The sequence below is a fragment of the Octodon degus genome, unplaced genomic scaffold, assembly GCF_000260255.1.
Source record: "Octodon degus isolate 3935 unplaced genomic scaffold, OctDeg1.0 scaffold00233, whole genome shotgun sequence".
Lineage (NCBI taxonomy): Eukaryota > Metazoa > Chordata > Mammalia > Rodentia > Octodontidae > Octodon > Octodon degus.
In genome coordinates this window covers 2,513,734-2,528,104 of record NW_004524809.1, presented here as the reverse complement: position 1 = coordinate 2,528,104, position 14,371 = coordinate 2,513,734, and the positions used below count along the sequence as shown (strand labels likewise).

The following is a 14,371-nucleotide window of genomic DNA, read 5'->3' as shown; positions in this document are numbered from 1 at the left end:
TTTTTTTCTTCAATGGTATAGAGGACTGAACTCATGGGCTTTGTACTGAGCTATAGCCTCAGGCTTTTTTAGTTCTTGAGTCAAGGTGTCATTAAGGAGCCCAGGTGAGGTTTGAACTTGAGGTTCTGCCTCAGTCTCCCAGAATGCTAGGATGACAGGTGTGCACCCCCACACCCAACTATCCTTGCCCTGTACTGAACCAACATGCCTGGGGCTATCCTTGGGCTAACCTGACAGTCCCAGAGCCTACCTGCCCCTCCAGAGGCTGTGCTAAATTTGAGCAGTGATGGGGACAGCCCCATGCAGGCCTAGTGCAATCCAGCCCTGCTGCTCCAGGCTCTGTGGGCCTGAGCCTCTCACCTAGAATGGTGGAGTCTGTGGTTGCCCTGTGGACCACAGAGGAGGGTGACAACAACAGGGCTCAGGCTAGAGAAGGCACTGAGCACCCAGGTCTGACCTGTTGTACCTGTCTCCCTAGTCGTAGTCTACAACTGCGCCATGGGCAGCCCTGACTGCTCCCAGTGCCTGGGCCGTGAGGACCTGGGCCACCTCTGCATGTGGAGCGATGGCTGCCGCCCACGGGGGCCTCTATCACCACCACCTGGCACCTGTCCAGCCCCCGAGATCCGCACGGTGAGCACCCAGGCACACAGGCAGTCACCTTTGACTGTACAACACCTGCCCTATGTGGTGGGGGAAGAGAAGACATGGGAGGGGGTGCAGGGCTTCACGTCACCCCAGTGCACAGTGAGAGCCCAGCCGTGGCCATCATGGCTCTCGCTCCACATGCAGAGGTGGCCCAGGTCCTCACAGCCCAGGCACTGGGAGCAGTCAGGGCTGCCCATGGCCCAGGCTCCTTCTGGTGACTTGCCAGCCTGCATTCTAAGAAAACTCATGGGGCACAGTGACATACATCTGTCATCCCAGCACTCTGGGGAGCTGAGGCACGGGGATCCCAAGTTGGAGCCCAGCCTCAGCTGCTGAGAAACACGGTGGCCCCTGTGTCAAAATAGAAAGGGCTGGGGATGTAGCTCAGTGTGAGAGTTCTGCGTTCAATCCCAAATAGAGAAAAAAAGCAAAATCAACAACAACAGAAAACCATTACTCAGGGAAGGGTTTGGGTCAGATGCCCACGCCAGGCAATGTTGGCTTCTGGGAAGCCCTCTTGTCCATCTCCTCCCCTTCTCCACCGAGCTTGGGTCTGGGTAGGACATAGGAGACAGTTCCCAGGCCTCCCAGCCTCCTAGCCCTGCTTGTGCTCTCTGGTCTCTGGCAGATTGAGCCCCTGAGTGGCCCCCTAGATGGCGGGACCCTACTGACCATCTATGGCCGGGACCTGGGTCGGCGGCTTAGTGATGTGGCCCATGGTGTGTGGATCGGCGACGTGGCCTGCAAGGTGCTGGCCAGCAGATACACCGTGTCTGAGGAGTGAGTGGTGGCAGGCCCTGACTTACTCTGTGGAATGCCAAGGCTGTGTCCCCCCATCCCTATACCCCCTTCCCAGCCTGCCATGTGCCCTGGTTCTGGTGACAGTGACCAGAAGTCAGGAAAATAGGGGTGTGAGGTACACCATCAGGAGCACCATGGGAGTTGGTTACCTTGGCCACTAGCCTAGCAGATGTTCAGAGGCCATGTGACTATCTTAGAGCTGCAGAAACTTATGGGGTGAGGGTAACCCCAGTGGGCAGTGCCACCACCCCACTCCAGCTGTGACCCTGTGACTTGGTGTCCCTCCAGGATTGTGTGTGTCACGGGGCCGGCCCCTGTGGCATTCTCAGACGTGGTGACTGTGAATGTGTCCAAGGAGGGGACATCTCGGGAGCGCTTCTCCTATGTGGTGAGGAGCCCTGCCCCCCGTGCCCACTACCATACCTGCCCAGTGCCCAGCCTGACTGCTCCCCTCCCCTCCCTCCCAGCTGCCCCAGGTCCACTCCCTAGAGCCAGCCATGGGCCCCACAGCAGGCGGCACCAGGATCACTATCCACGGGAGTGACCTCCACGTGGGCTCTGAACTGCAGGTCCTGGTGAACGACACTGACCCCTGCACTGAACTTGTGTAAGCCCTGGAAATGCAGGCTGGAGGGTGTCTCCCCTTGGGTCCAGCAGCCCCTTGTCCTCCCTGAGCCTCAGTTTCCCTTCTTGGTGAGGACATTGCAGTGAATGGTGGGAGGTTTTGTGGGGGTGTATACAGCATATGCTTCACAAGGGAGGCCACAGTGCCTGTGGTAAGCACTCAGTGAGCTCAGATTCTCCCACAGACCCAGGGCGTGACCAGTGGTACACGAGTGGCCTGAAGCCTTGTGGGAAATGCCTATCTCTGTTATGTACTGTGTGCCAAGCCCCATTAGTAGGCATTGCCAGGCCTAGCACAGCCTTCAAGAGCTGACACAGCCACAGGAAGTAGAAATGGGACTGTGAGAAAAGCTGCTGGGAAGAGTTGACAGGCAGATCCAGGAAGACCTCCCTGGGGAGGCAAGTGGTCAGGAAGAACAAAGCCAGCAAGGGGCAGAGAGAGGGTGATGCTAAGGGATTTGGGTGGAGGGCACAGTGTCAAGGTCACCCCTTTGCCCTGCACCCCCAGGCGCTCAGACACCAGCATTGCCTGCACTGTGCCTGCTGGTACCTTGCCCACCCTGGTGCCTGTGTGTGTGCGCTTTGAGCGCCGGGGCTGTGCCCGTGGGAACCTCAGCTTTACCTACATGCAGAACCCAGTCATCACGAACATCAGCCCACGCCGCAGCCCTGTCAGGTGAGATGGAGGTTCCTGTGGCCCTACCCTAGCCCGAGTCCTGCCCCCCCCCCCTGCTGCCCATGGTGATGGCCTGGCTGTCTCCAGTGGTGGCAGGACCATCACAGTGGCTGGTGAGCGCTTCCACATGGTGCAGAACGTGTCCATGGCTGTGCACCGCATCGGCCGGGAGCCCACGGTGAGGACCTGGTGGGGTTTGACAGCATGGGTAGAGGCTGCCCCAGCTGCCTGTGTATTGGGCCTCCCTCTGTCCCCTCTGGCTCCTCTGCCTCTGCACATGCATCGTCTGTCCCCAGCTGTGCAAGGTCCTCAACTCCACACTCATCACCTGCCCGTCGCCTGGGGCCCTGTATAACGCCTCAGCACCTGTGGCCTTCTTCATCAACGGCCATGTCTACACAGAAGAGATGCCCCATGAGGCACTGCCTGACCCTGAGGAGATGCCACGGGGGGGCCGCTTCCATCTGGACTACCTGCCTGACCCACAGTTCTCCACAGCGCGGCGTGAGCGCTGGATCCGCCACCACCCTGGGGAGCCACTCACCCTTGTCATCCATGTGTGTACCTTGTCCCCATCTCTATCCCTTCCCCTGTCCCCTTCCCTGTTCTCATCCCTGCCCACAACTGTCTATGCAGAAGGAGCAGGACGGCCTAGGGCTTGAGAGCCATGAGTACCGGGTTAAGATTGGCCAGGTGGCTTGTGACATCCAGATTGTCTCCGACAGAGTCATCCACTGCTCGGTCAATGACTCTCTAGATGCTGCGGAGGGACAGCTTCCCATCACTGTGAGTGGGCAGGCCCTGGAGGCTGTGGTGGGCATGGCCACTGGTGAGTGGGTGGTCTGGAGCCTTATTGGGTGTGGCCACCACCTGAGTGAGCCACAGGGTTCTGTGGAGCACCTGCCCCTACAGTTCAGTGGCTTAGGCCAGCAAAGCAAGTCAGAGCTTTATGCCTCCACTTGACAGCCAGGGAAACTGAGATCCAAGAACCAGTGACCTGCTTAAAGTCAGTGAGTGGGCCATCTGGGCCAAAGGGGGCTGGACTCTCAGAATCAGTTGGCTGGCATGTGCTCTTGGTGTCCCATCTAGACCAGGCTGCTGGTCACCACGTAGAGTCCTGGAGGAGGAAGAGAGTGGGCCCTTTCTGCCTTGTCTCCGCTTGTATATATGCTCACTCCTGCACAGGTGCATTGGCCCCCCCATGCACTAAGCCTAAGCCTTACGGTGCCTTTTACCCAGGCCCTGTCCTCACTCTTCATCCGCTCTCCTAGTCCCAGGTTGGCCCTGTTATATTGGGCCCAGCAGTCAGGTTCTGCATGTGGCTGCCAGGCCAAGGTCTGATGGGCATTGTGTCGGTCCACATGGCCCAGGTCAGCTGTGGTCACCTTGTCATGTCAGTGAGTCAGAGATTAGCAGCTGCCCTGGGCCATGTGGCAAGCACACAAGAAAAGCTGCAGCACTTCCTCTGAACCATGACCCCTTCCTACCTCTGCCAGGTCCAGGTGGGGAACTTCAATCAGACCATTGCCACGCTGCAGCTGGGGGGCAGCGAGACAGCCATCGTGGCATCCATCGTCATCTGCAGTGTCCTGCTGCTGCTCTCCGTGGTCGGTACGGAGCCCCTTCTTGGAGGCCACTCCAGAAAGGCAGGGATGGGGCAGCAGGGCAGGGGCAGTGGGCCCAGCTGCTGCACAGCAGGTGGAAGATGGACCGTTCAAGACAGGGGAATTTGGAATTGTGTTCTCTAGTCACTGGGGAGCTATGGAAAGTTCTGGAGAGAGGGCTGTCCAGGGAAGATAAATATGTGTGTTATAATAGCAGTACACAGCAGCAAGCAGGGAACAGATCCCTCCTGCCCCACTGGAGTGTAGAGTGTGCACTTGCCTGGAAGATGCTTGCCTCAGAATAGAGCCGCAGAGCTGCTATCTGGCCCAGCAGTTCCACTGCTAGGTATCTGCCCAAGAGAAATAAAAGCCCCCCCCCCAAAAAAAAAAAAACCTTGCACACAATGTTGCCAGCAGTATTATGTACACTAACCAAGAGATCAAAACAATTCAGCTGGCAATCAAGTGATAAATTTATAAATAAAAGGCTGTCTGTCCCTATGGTAGAATACGACTCAGCCACAAAAAAACCCACAAAGCTTTGACAGGTGCTGTGCTATAAAGCAGCCTTGAGAACATCATGGTAACAAGCTGGAGACAAAAGGCCGCATATTGTCTGGTTCTGTTTAGACAAATTGTCCCAAAGTGGTTGACCGTAGGGGCACGAAGGAGATTCATGGCAGGCTGCTGAGGGCAGGAGGGAGCACTGCTTCATGGGTGTAGGGCTTGTCCAGGCAAGGAATGTGTTCTAAGATTAGTGCTGGTGGCCACCCCTTCCTAGGAGGCACTGAGCTGTAGGCTTGACGCAGGCAGATTACGTGGTATGTCCACTGTATCTTAGGACAGCTTTAAAGAAAAAAACACTGATCATATGCAATGTTAAAAAAAAAAAAAAAATCCATGGAGAACTGGAAGAAGATGAATGGGGGGAAAGCCCATGCTGGCCCGAGCGCCCCGTGTGCCACATGTCTCTGTGGTCCCTGGCCAATACAATACCTTTGCGGATCTGAGATTCCATCTCAGATTCCATCTCCTCCATCTGCAGCAGCATCTTCTTCCTCCTACCTACTTTCCTAGGGATGCCACATCCCTCTGTGTCACCTCCCTCCCCTCCCTAGGGAGAGTTAGATTGCCGCTGCTGTTAACAAGCTACATCTGGCCACTATAAAAGGAATGGAAAGCCTAGAAAGGAAGAAAGCAGAGGTCACCCCACATTTGTGTCCCAGGACTCCCCTCCATACTTATTTTCTTTTCTGAGAAGAGGACGCAGGCATCCTCTGGTCCCCAAGCCCTGGGCCACAGGCCAGGAGGGCTGAGGGATATGGGGACCCGGTGCCTGATACCCCGCCTGCTGCCTGCAGCCCTGTTCGTCTTCTGTACCAAGAGTCGCCGTGCTGAGCGCTACTGGCAGAAGACACTGCTGCAGATGGAGGAGATGGAATCTCAGATCCGCGAAGAGATCCGCAAAGGTATTGTATTGGCCAGGGACCACAGAGACAAGCAAGGTGGTGGCTTCCCATGTGGGGACCAGCTGGCCATCTGCTTATGCTGCCTGCCTGTCCACCAGGCTTCGCCGAGCTGCAGACGGACATGACAGACCTGACCAAGGAGCTGAACCGCAGCCAGGGCATCCCCTTCCTGGAATACAAGCACTTTGTGACCCGCACTTTCTTCCCGAAGGTCAGCCTAAGCCCCCTCAGACTTGTTCTGGGCACCTTTATGCAGCATGGGCCCCTTGAGTAGTGCAAAACCTATGCTCCCATCCATGGTGGTCCTGGCTGCCTGCCAAGGCTAGTGCCCAGTTTCTCCGACTTTCCTCTGCTTGCTGTCCATCTAGAAGCCAGATTTTAGCCCTGCTCCTCTGGTGTGTCAGGGCTGCCACCCCAGCCTAGCTTCTCTTGGTTTCCACACCCCTCTTTTGTGCACTGAACCTGGCCCAACTCTTACATGCCATGCTTCCTCCCTGTTGCCCTGCCCAGAGCCACTACCCTAATCCTAGGTGGCAATGGCAGTGCCCTCCCTGTTCCCTAAGCAGCAGCCCCTGCCGCAGTCGTGCACACGCCACTCTGAGCTGCTTCTGCTTCCTGGGAAGCCTCTGCCCTCTTGCCCTGCATGTCTTGGCTCACACTGTTTCCAGTGCCTGTGACCCTACAGACCTCTGGGGACCTCAGCCCCTGGTAGCCCTGGTGTCCCTGGGCCTGGGCATGGCCATGCCTTTTACTCTGTAGGTGGGGCTATTTGTGTCCCTGGCACAGGCACATGCACCAGGCAGCCCAACTGAGACTGAGCTCCTCCTCTGTAGTGCTCCTCCCTGTACGAAGAGCGCTATGTGCTACCGTCGCAGTCCCTGGGCTCCCAGGGCGGCCCGCCAGTGCAGGAGACCCACCCTCTGCTGGGAGAGTGGAACGTAAGTGCCCAGATCCCCACCCCCTTCCCGCTCACCTAACCCTGCATTCCTAGCTCAGAGGAGGAAGGCATCAGCTGCCAAAATGTAGTGACCTCCCATCCCCGGGGCCATTCAATCTGCCACCCAGACTTGACGGCAAGTACTGACTCCTCAGCCAGAGCCCTCCCTCCCTGCCCCAGTGCCCCACACCCCTGCAGCCTAGACCCTGCCTGGAAGGCTGTGACACCTCTGGACCCTGCTATTCCAAGATGGAGAAACTGGAGACAACCCCAGTGGGAAAGTGGCAAGCTCTATTGCCATCTTATGACAAGGTTCCCCTCCTACCCTCAGGTCCCTGAGAACTGCCGGCCCAGCATGGAGGAGGGTGTCAGCCTGTTCTCCTCACTGCTCAGCAATAAGCACTTTCTCATCGTCTTTGTGCATGCGCTGGAGCAGCAGAAGGATTTTGCAGTGCGCGACAGGTGAGGCTGGGCCTGGCCCCCATTCCCCCTCCTGGTGCCCTTGCTGACACCAAGTCCCTGCAGGTGTAGCCTGGCATCTTTGCTGACCATCGCGCTGCATGGCAAGCTGGAGTACTACACCAGCATTATGAAGGAGCTGCTGGTGGATCTCATCGATGCCTCCGCTGCTAAGAACCCCAAGCTCATGCTTCGGCGTACGGAGTCGGTGGTAGAGAAGATGCTGACCAACTGGATGTCCATCTGCATGTACAGCTGCCTGCGGGTGAGCTTGGGACTAAGGATGGGATGCTGGTAGTGACTGCTGGTGAGAGGCAACAATCGTGGCCAGTGATCGGGGTTTGCTGAGCACATGATGTGTGTCCTATCCCTCTAGGCTCCCACAGCATCCTCAGGATCTGGGAGGAGGGTTGAGTCTTTATGTTCCATTGGGAATTCAGTCTGCGCACAGCTCAGTAGGGCCCCTAGTGTGGTCCCTATTGGGAACCGAATGCTATGTGCTTAGTACTTGCCATCTACTTGCCCCATACCCCAGTACCTGCAGGGGAGCAGCAGGGGCCCCTGGACTCCAGGGCCACCAACTGTGTCCCATGAGGCCTCTGGTCCAGGGTGGTAAGGAGGGAGGGTGCAGGCTGTGGTCCCACTAGTTTACTGCCTGGCCCCCAGGAGACTGTCGGGGAGCCATTCTTCCTGCTGCTGTGTGCAATCAAGCAGCAGATCAACAAGGGCTCCATCGACGCCATCACAGGAAAGGCCCGATACACACTGAACGAGGAGTGGCTGCTGCGGGAGAACATCGAGGCCAAGCCTCGGGTGAGGCGGCTGTGCTGTGCTGTGGGGGTGGTCTGGCCCAGGCTTCAAAGTTTCCCTTCTCTCTGGTACTAGAAGGAAACGCAGGCCTTGCACTTGAGCATGCTGAACCTTCCCTCCCTTCCCCCAACCTTTTGGCCCTAGCCGCCCACTGATGCCCCCTCCTCCACAGAACTTGAATGTGTCCTTCCAAGGCTGCGGCATGGACTCCCTGAGTGTGCGCGCCATGGACACAGACACGCTGACGCAGGTGAAGGAGAAGATCTTGGAGGCCTTCTGCAAGAATGTGCCCTACTCACAGTGGCCGCGCGCTGAGGACGTGGACCTGGGTGGGCACCTGGCATAGGGCTTGCTGCATCAGGAAGGGCCCCAGGATGGGAGAATGGGGCCAGGCCAGCGTGGAACATAGCGTACTATACTGGAGACCCAGCATGCAGAGTGGTCAGCTAGGCTTCCCAGCGGGCCAGGAACTGGGTTTAGAAGGATCCCTGGGAGCCTCAGATTTATGCTGAAACCTCAGGTATTTGCCAGGCTATGGGTCATTCCAGTGCAGGGGCACAGTGGCAGGACAGAGTAGGCCATGAAGGCAGAGCAGGCACTCATGATACTTGTGGTCAGTGGGCGCTGCCTTATTTCATAGGCAGTTTTAGCATTAATGTGCTGGGGGAGGGTCCTGGCTCCTTTACTCTGCACCCTGATCCTCCCTGTCACAAAGAGGACAGAGGCTTCCAGCATTGGAGCTCCTCCTTTGTGGCCCTGTCTATACCTGCCCATCCTGATGAACCTCCTGCCCTGCACCTCCAGAATGGTTTGCAACAAGCACACAGAGCTACATCCTACGGGACCTGGATGACACCTCGGTGGTGGAGGATGGTCGCAAGAAGCTAAACACACTGGCTCACTACAAGGTACACCCTGCCCTCCACCCCAGCCTTCACGATCTGCCCTAGTCCCTAGCCCCTGGCCTGTGACCTCTGCCTCTCTCCTGGCAGATCCCAGAAGGCGCCTCTTTGGCCATGAGCCTAACAGATAAGAAAGACAACACTCTGGGCCGAGGTACTCTGGGGCACCCAGGACACAGCTGGGAGAAACTGAGGCTCAGAGCAGGCTGGGGGGCTGTATGCTCGAGTCTGCCATGGCTCACCTGCAGGACCAGGGTGTCGGGGACTCCAGGCCTTGGGGGGCTGGGGTATTTTCTGTCCTATGTGTCTTCTCTGCTCCTTCTCCATCTCCCTCCTGCCCTCCCTCCCTCTCGCCTTTTGCCTGTCCCCATTTCTATCAGCCTTGCCTTCTCCTCCCTGTTTATTGTGCATTTTCCTCCCATAGTGAAAGATTTGGACACAGAGAAGTATTTCCACTTGGTGAGTGCCCAGCTCATCCCCTGGGACCCAGCTCTATGGGTGTGGCCCTGGCTTCCTGCCCCTGGGCGTCCGGGAAAGGCTCCTAGGCAGGGAAGGCTGGGGCAGTGGGTGGTAGGAACTGCAGGAGAGACCTCACTAGACAGCTAGGAATAGCACGTGCACAGTCCCTGACCACTGCCTGGTCCCCAGGTGCTGCCCACTGATGAGCTGGCAGAGCCCAAGAAGTCCCACCGGCAGAGCCACCGCAAGAAGGTGTTGCCTGAGATTTACCTTACCCGCCTACTGTCCACCAAGGTGGGTTCAGCCTGAGTTTGCCCTGGCAGTGGTCAGCTGTGCATGAATCTGGTGGGGAGTGGGGGCTTGGCGGCAGGAGTGGGGTCAGTAATGGCTCCGAGGTCATGGGCCTGCACGCCACTGTCCACTCCCAAAGCCCACATTCTCAGCCCCTGGCTACCACTGACACTATTCCCAAGTAGAAAACCAAAGCCCAGGGAGCTCAGGTACCTGGTCTGGCTATGCAAGGGCCCTGGCTGACAGTGGCCATCCCTCCCACAGGGCACACTGCAAAAGTTCCTGGACGACTTATTCAAGGCCATTCTGAGCATCCGTGAAGACAAACCCCCACTGGCCGTCAAGTACTTCTTCGACTTCCTGGAGGAGCAGGCAGAGAAGAGGGGCGTCTCAGACCCTGACACGCTGCACATCTGGAAGACCAACAGGTATAGGCAGGGAGCCTGGTTCCCCACCAGGCTGCAGCCCTGTGATCCGGAACCTGAGTATCAACCCCTGGGCCCGAGTTACCCCTCAGTAAACTCAGGGCCTGGACAGTAGTCACCTTAACTGTGGAAGCTTGGCCCCCTCCACTGTTCCTCTGCCCTGTGGCAGACCAAGCCCTGGGATAGCAATGCTGGGCTTAGCCCTGTGTACTCTGAAGCTCTTGCTCTGTTCTCATTTCTCCGGAGTCAAATATCAGCTTTGGGGGTTGAAATCCTCTGCCCAGTCCCCAGAATACCAGCACCCAGGGCATGAGTGGTTCAGGAGTATCTCAGCTCTTTGGGGCCCTGTAGCCCCAGGTTGCTGTGTTGCCTGGTGCCCTGGGTTGGGATGGGAGTGTCCATACCCAGCTCAGGCCTCCTGAGGATAAGGCCTGGGATCCAGGCCCCAGGCCCCATGCTGCTAATGCCTGTTTCCGAGTGTGTGCAGGGGGGAGCAGGCAGGCAGGCAGGCAGGCAGGCAGGGCTCTAATGAGAACCAGGACCCAGCTGAGCCTCCTGCTGAGAACTGAGGAATGTGGGGGAAGCTGGAGCCCAGCTGACCAGAGGCACAGCCCAGGGGTCCCAGGGTCTCCTGGGCTCATGCATCCTGTTCCCCACCCTAGCCTGCCCCTCCGCTTCTGGGTAAACATTCTGAAGAATCCCCAGTTTGTGTTCGACATTGAGAAGACAGACCACATTGATGCCTGCCTGTCAGTCATCGCACAGGCCTTTATTGACGCCTGTTCCATCTCTGACCTCCAGCTGGGCAAGGTGGGCCTCCTGGGAGGGGCAACAGACTGGGGTGGAGGCTGTGGGGTGAGTGGGATCTGCATGTGGGGGCACCCAGATACCCACCCTGCTGCCTAAGGTGAGCTGGGCCAGTATGGGCAGCAGTCCTTGAAGGTCATGAGTCACCACAGGGTCCAGGGTACACATAACTGGGTCTTGAGAATGACACAGGAAGGAGGCTTGAGGCTTCATCTGGGTCTGGGTACCCAACTGACTTTGGAGCTGCACAGGCTGGTGGGGCTTCCAGACCAAGACTGGAGAGATCCAGCACCTGGGGAGGAGACACCCATGGCAGAGACAGAGAAACCAGGAGGGCAGGGTCACAGAACTGGGTAGCCTTAATGGGACTGCCTCTGAGTGTCAGACACATGATGGAAAACATTCAGCTGCTAGGAACTGGGTTTCCAGGAGTCCTGGCCACTATGACCTGTAGTCCCAGGAGGCTGGCATGGCACTCTGCCACTTTGACCCCTAGAGTATACCCAGGTCGTAGTCCTGAGCTGGGGACATAGGAGAGATCTGGCTGGAAGCCAGCACCATGGGGACACTGAGGGACAGCCCAGGGAGGACACATCAGAGGTGCCAGGGCTGGGGCTATTTATGCACAGCAACCTCACCACCACCCCCGCCCCACTCCTGGCCAGGACTCGCCCACAAACAAGCTACTATATGCCAAGGAGATCCCCGAGTACCGCAAGGTTGTACAGCGCTACTACAAGCAGATCCAGGACATGGCACCACTCAGTGAGCAGGAGATGAACGCCCACCTGGCCGAGGAGTCACGGGTGGGCATGGAGGGGACTTGGGCCTGGCTGGAGTGCTCCTGGGAGGAGAGGAGATGGATTCCAAGGCCTCTCGTGGGCATGAGCCTGCTTGCTTACCTGAAGGCTGAATGGTGGGCGTGGCTCCCTTTGTGACTATGTCCTCCTTTGTGTCCCACATCTGTAGAAGTACCAGAATGAGTTCAACACCAATGTGGCACTGGCAGAGATCTATAAATATGCCAAGCGGTATCGCCCGCAGGTGAGCACCCACAACCAGCCCTCTAAGACTCGTTGGGGTAGTGACACTTCCTAGCCGAGGCTCCTGAGTGGGTGCTGGGCAGCCCATTCTGAGAGCTAAGGCCCAGCTGCCCTGGTCACCCCACAGATTGTGGCGGCGCTGGAAGCCAACCCCACAGCCCGGAGGACACAGCTGCAGCACAAGTTTGAGCAGGTGGTGGCCCTGATGGAGGACAACATCTATGAGTGCTACAGCGAGGCCTGAGCCCAGCACCACCCACACACTGCAAGGCGAGGCCACCTTGGGAGTTTCCAGCTATGCAGAGACTGGGGCAGGGGCTCCATCCCAACTTGGGCAGGGCCTCAAATGCCACAGCTGGACCGTAGGGAACACCCTGTGTACCCTGCTGCCCTAGCAGCTGCTAAGACGCTGCCTAGTAGCAGCCAGCACGGACAGGGACACGGACAGGGCCTGGAAGCACTACCTCAGCCACATGCGAAGGGCTCTCATGGGTTCTGCTTCAGTCACTAAACGCTGTCTCCTTACCACCTGGGCAGGACCCACCATGGATACAGAGCAGGGCCAGACTACCCCAGCTCTGGGCCCAGCGTGGGCAGTGCCTATGCCTACCCTCTGGGACGCTGGGATGGACAGGGAGGACCCTGCTTCCCCAGAAGAACACGGCTGGGATGTACTGAGGTTGTAGCTGGGCTACTCAGTCCTTCTGAAGTGTTCCTAAAGATAGCACCACTTTTTTTTTTTTTTTTTAAGCTTTTATATGTTTTAAAACTTACTAAGTGCTGACTGTGAATAGCTGCCACCTGTGCAGGGGCCTCCATGCAACACTGGAAGTGACTGTCCCCAGCACAGGCCTGGCTGGGCCTCTGCCCCTGGAGAATTCACCCAGTTCTATCTCCCACTGCTGGGATGGTGCAGAGTTAGGCAGCTGCAGGGAGTCGCTGGAACTGTCTTTGCAATAAAAGCTGCCAGGAATACTGCGGCTCAGCCCTTGTCCTGGGGCCCAGGGACGTGGGGCCATTAACTCCCCTAGTCTGCAGTGGAATGGAGGTAGGGGCTGGCTGTGGTCCCTCGGGCTCCCAGGAAGAGGTCTCCACTGTGCACTGCCCAGAGTGGTCCCTGTTGTGTGCATGTAGAACGCAGTGCTGGGCGAGGAAGCCAAGGCTGTGCATGTACTGGGCCAGGCTCACACTCAGCCACACCCCAATCCTGCATTTGTAACAAGCCCAGATGGAGAAACAGGTACTTCCCAAGGGGTCACAGCGGGCGGGGGGGGAAGGGGGTCCTTCTTTGGGCCTCTGCTTCCAGTCCAGGTTCTCTCCTTGCACCCTAAAATGTGAAGAGGGCGAAGTGCTACTGGGTGGAGGAGCTGACTGTCCTCTGCTTGCCCTGAATTTCTCATTTTAAGTATCATTACTGCACATTTCTGACAAGGACACAGGTGGCTCCCCAGCAGGACAAGTCCCACGTGCCAGTGCTGAGCAGTGACTGACAAGTTGGGTACACAGGCTACCACCTTTTCTGGGCTACCTGCTGCATCTAGGACTCACTGTCAGGTCATCACAGGGCCATCCTCCCACTGCCCAACAAGGCCACAGAAGCGTCCCTGTCATCAAGAGTAAAAGATGGCAGCCAAAAGTGGTGGTGCCCAACTATCACCCCAGCATTCAGGAGGCTGAGTTAGGAGGATCACCATGTTTTCTAGGCCAGCTTAGGCTGCATAGTGAATTCAAAAGCAGCCTGGACTCTATATGAGACCCTGTCTCAGGAAACCAAAACCAGGAGTAAGAGCTGAGACCAAAATTCCATGATACGGAAACAGAACCTCACAGATTCCAACCTGAGCTAAGAACAGCACACAAGTCAGGAGAAAAGTAAATAATTTTTACTTTAAAAGCCTTTCCACCCTCAAACCACTATGGGAAAAAAGCTCAACTTCATCTTTTAAATGTTCTATTCTAAGCATTGATTCCTCCTTATTAAGCAACAGATTTCCTAATTTAAGTTATTGGCATATGTGATAGGATTTTTTGAGGGGGAGGGTGTGATTCTAGAATGACATGTTTCCCAGAGAAACTTGGGGAGCCCAAAAGAGCACAAAGGAAATAAAAACTGCCTCTTGTTCTCACAGGGCCAGGACCTCAGGATGGTTCCAGAGGGGACTGAGCCAAGGTGGCTGGGGGTGGCAGCTGGGAGCCACGATGCCATTGTGACCCACCTCCCCCTCACACAATATGTGGTGACATCTTTCTTGTCAGTAGCTGTTTCACAGCCTGTCGTCTGATTAGCATGCTGTCTGATTAGCACACAGCTCTCTCCACTCAGGAGGTAATCTGAGCAGACGTACCCTTGCTCCAGTTCCTAGAGCATCTTGAAGGTGGCCAACCTCGGGAGCCATCTACAACCCTTGTCTGGGGC

General features: G+C 57.0%; 1 protein-coding gene across 1 annotated transcript in view; it reads left to right on the top strand.

The window, feature by feature from the left end:
• Positions 1–12,930, top strand: part of Plxnd1 (plexin D1) — a 29,351-nt gene extending 16,421 nt beyond the window's left edge. Inside the window, exons 12-36 of the mRNA XM_023705910.1 lie at positions 479–633; positions 1,277–1,428; positions 1,738–1,837; positions 1,917–2,056; positions 2,582–2,749; positions 2,837–2,927; positions 3,046–3,306; positions 3,386–3,535; positions 4,246–4,360; positions 5,715–5,822; positions 5,921–6,033; positions 6,656–6,760; positions 7,091–7,221; positions 7,285–7,483; positions 7,885–8,031; positions 8,201–8,357; positions 8,833–8,936; positions 9,021–9,084; positions 9,355–9,389; positions 9,579–9,683; positions 9,945–10,108; positions 10,768–10,915; positions 11,578–11,718; positions 11,882–11,956; positions 12,083–12,930. Coding sequence (XP_023561678.1) covers positions 479–633; positions 1,277–1,428; positions 1,738–1,837; positions 1,917–2,056; positions 2,582–2,749; positions 2,837–2,927; positions 3,046–3,306; positions 3,386–3,535; positions 4,246–4,360; positions 5,715–5,822; positions 5,921–6,033; positions 6,656–6,760; positions 7,091–7,221; positions 7,285–7,483; positions 7,885–8,031; positions 8,201–8,357; positions 8,833–8,936; positions 9,021–9,084; positions 9,355–9,389; positions 9,579–9,683; positions 9,945–10,108; positions 10,768–10,915; positions 11,578–11,718; positions 11,882–11,956; positions 12,083–12,199 — 3,245 coding nt within the window. The 3' untranslated portion in view covers positions 12,200–12,930. The remainder of the gene's footprint in view (positions 1–478; positions 634–1,276; positions 1,429–1,737; positions 1,838–1,916; positions 2,057–2,581; positions 2,750–2,836; positions 2,928–3,045; positions 3,307–3,385; positions 3,536–4,245; positions 4,361–5,714; positions 5,823–5,920; positions 6,034–6,655; positions 6,761–7,090; positions 7,222–7,284; positions 7,484–7,884; positions 8,032–8,200; positions 8,358–8,832; positions 8,937–9,020; positions 9,085–9,354; positions 9,390–9,578; positions 9,684–9,944; positions 10,109–10,767; positions 10,916–11,577; positions 11,719–11,881; positions 11,957–12,082) is intronic.
• The last annotated feature ends 1,441 nt before the right edge of the window (positions 12,931–14,371 follow it).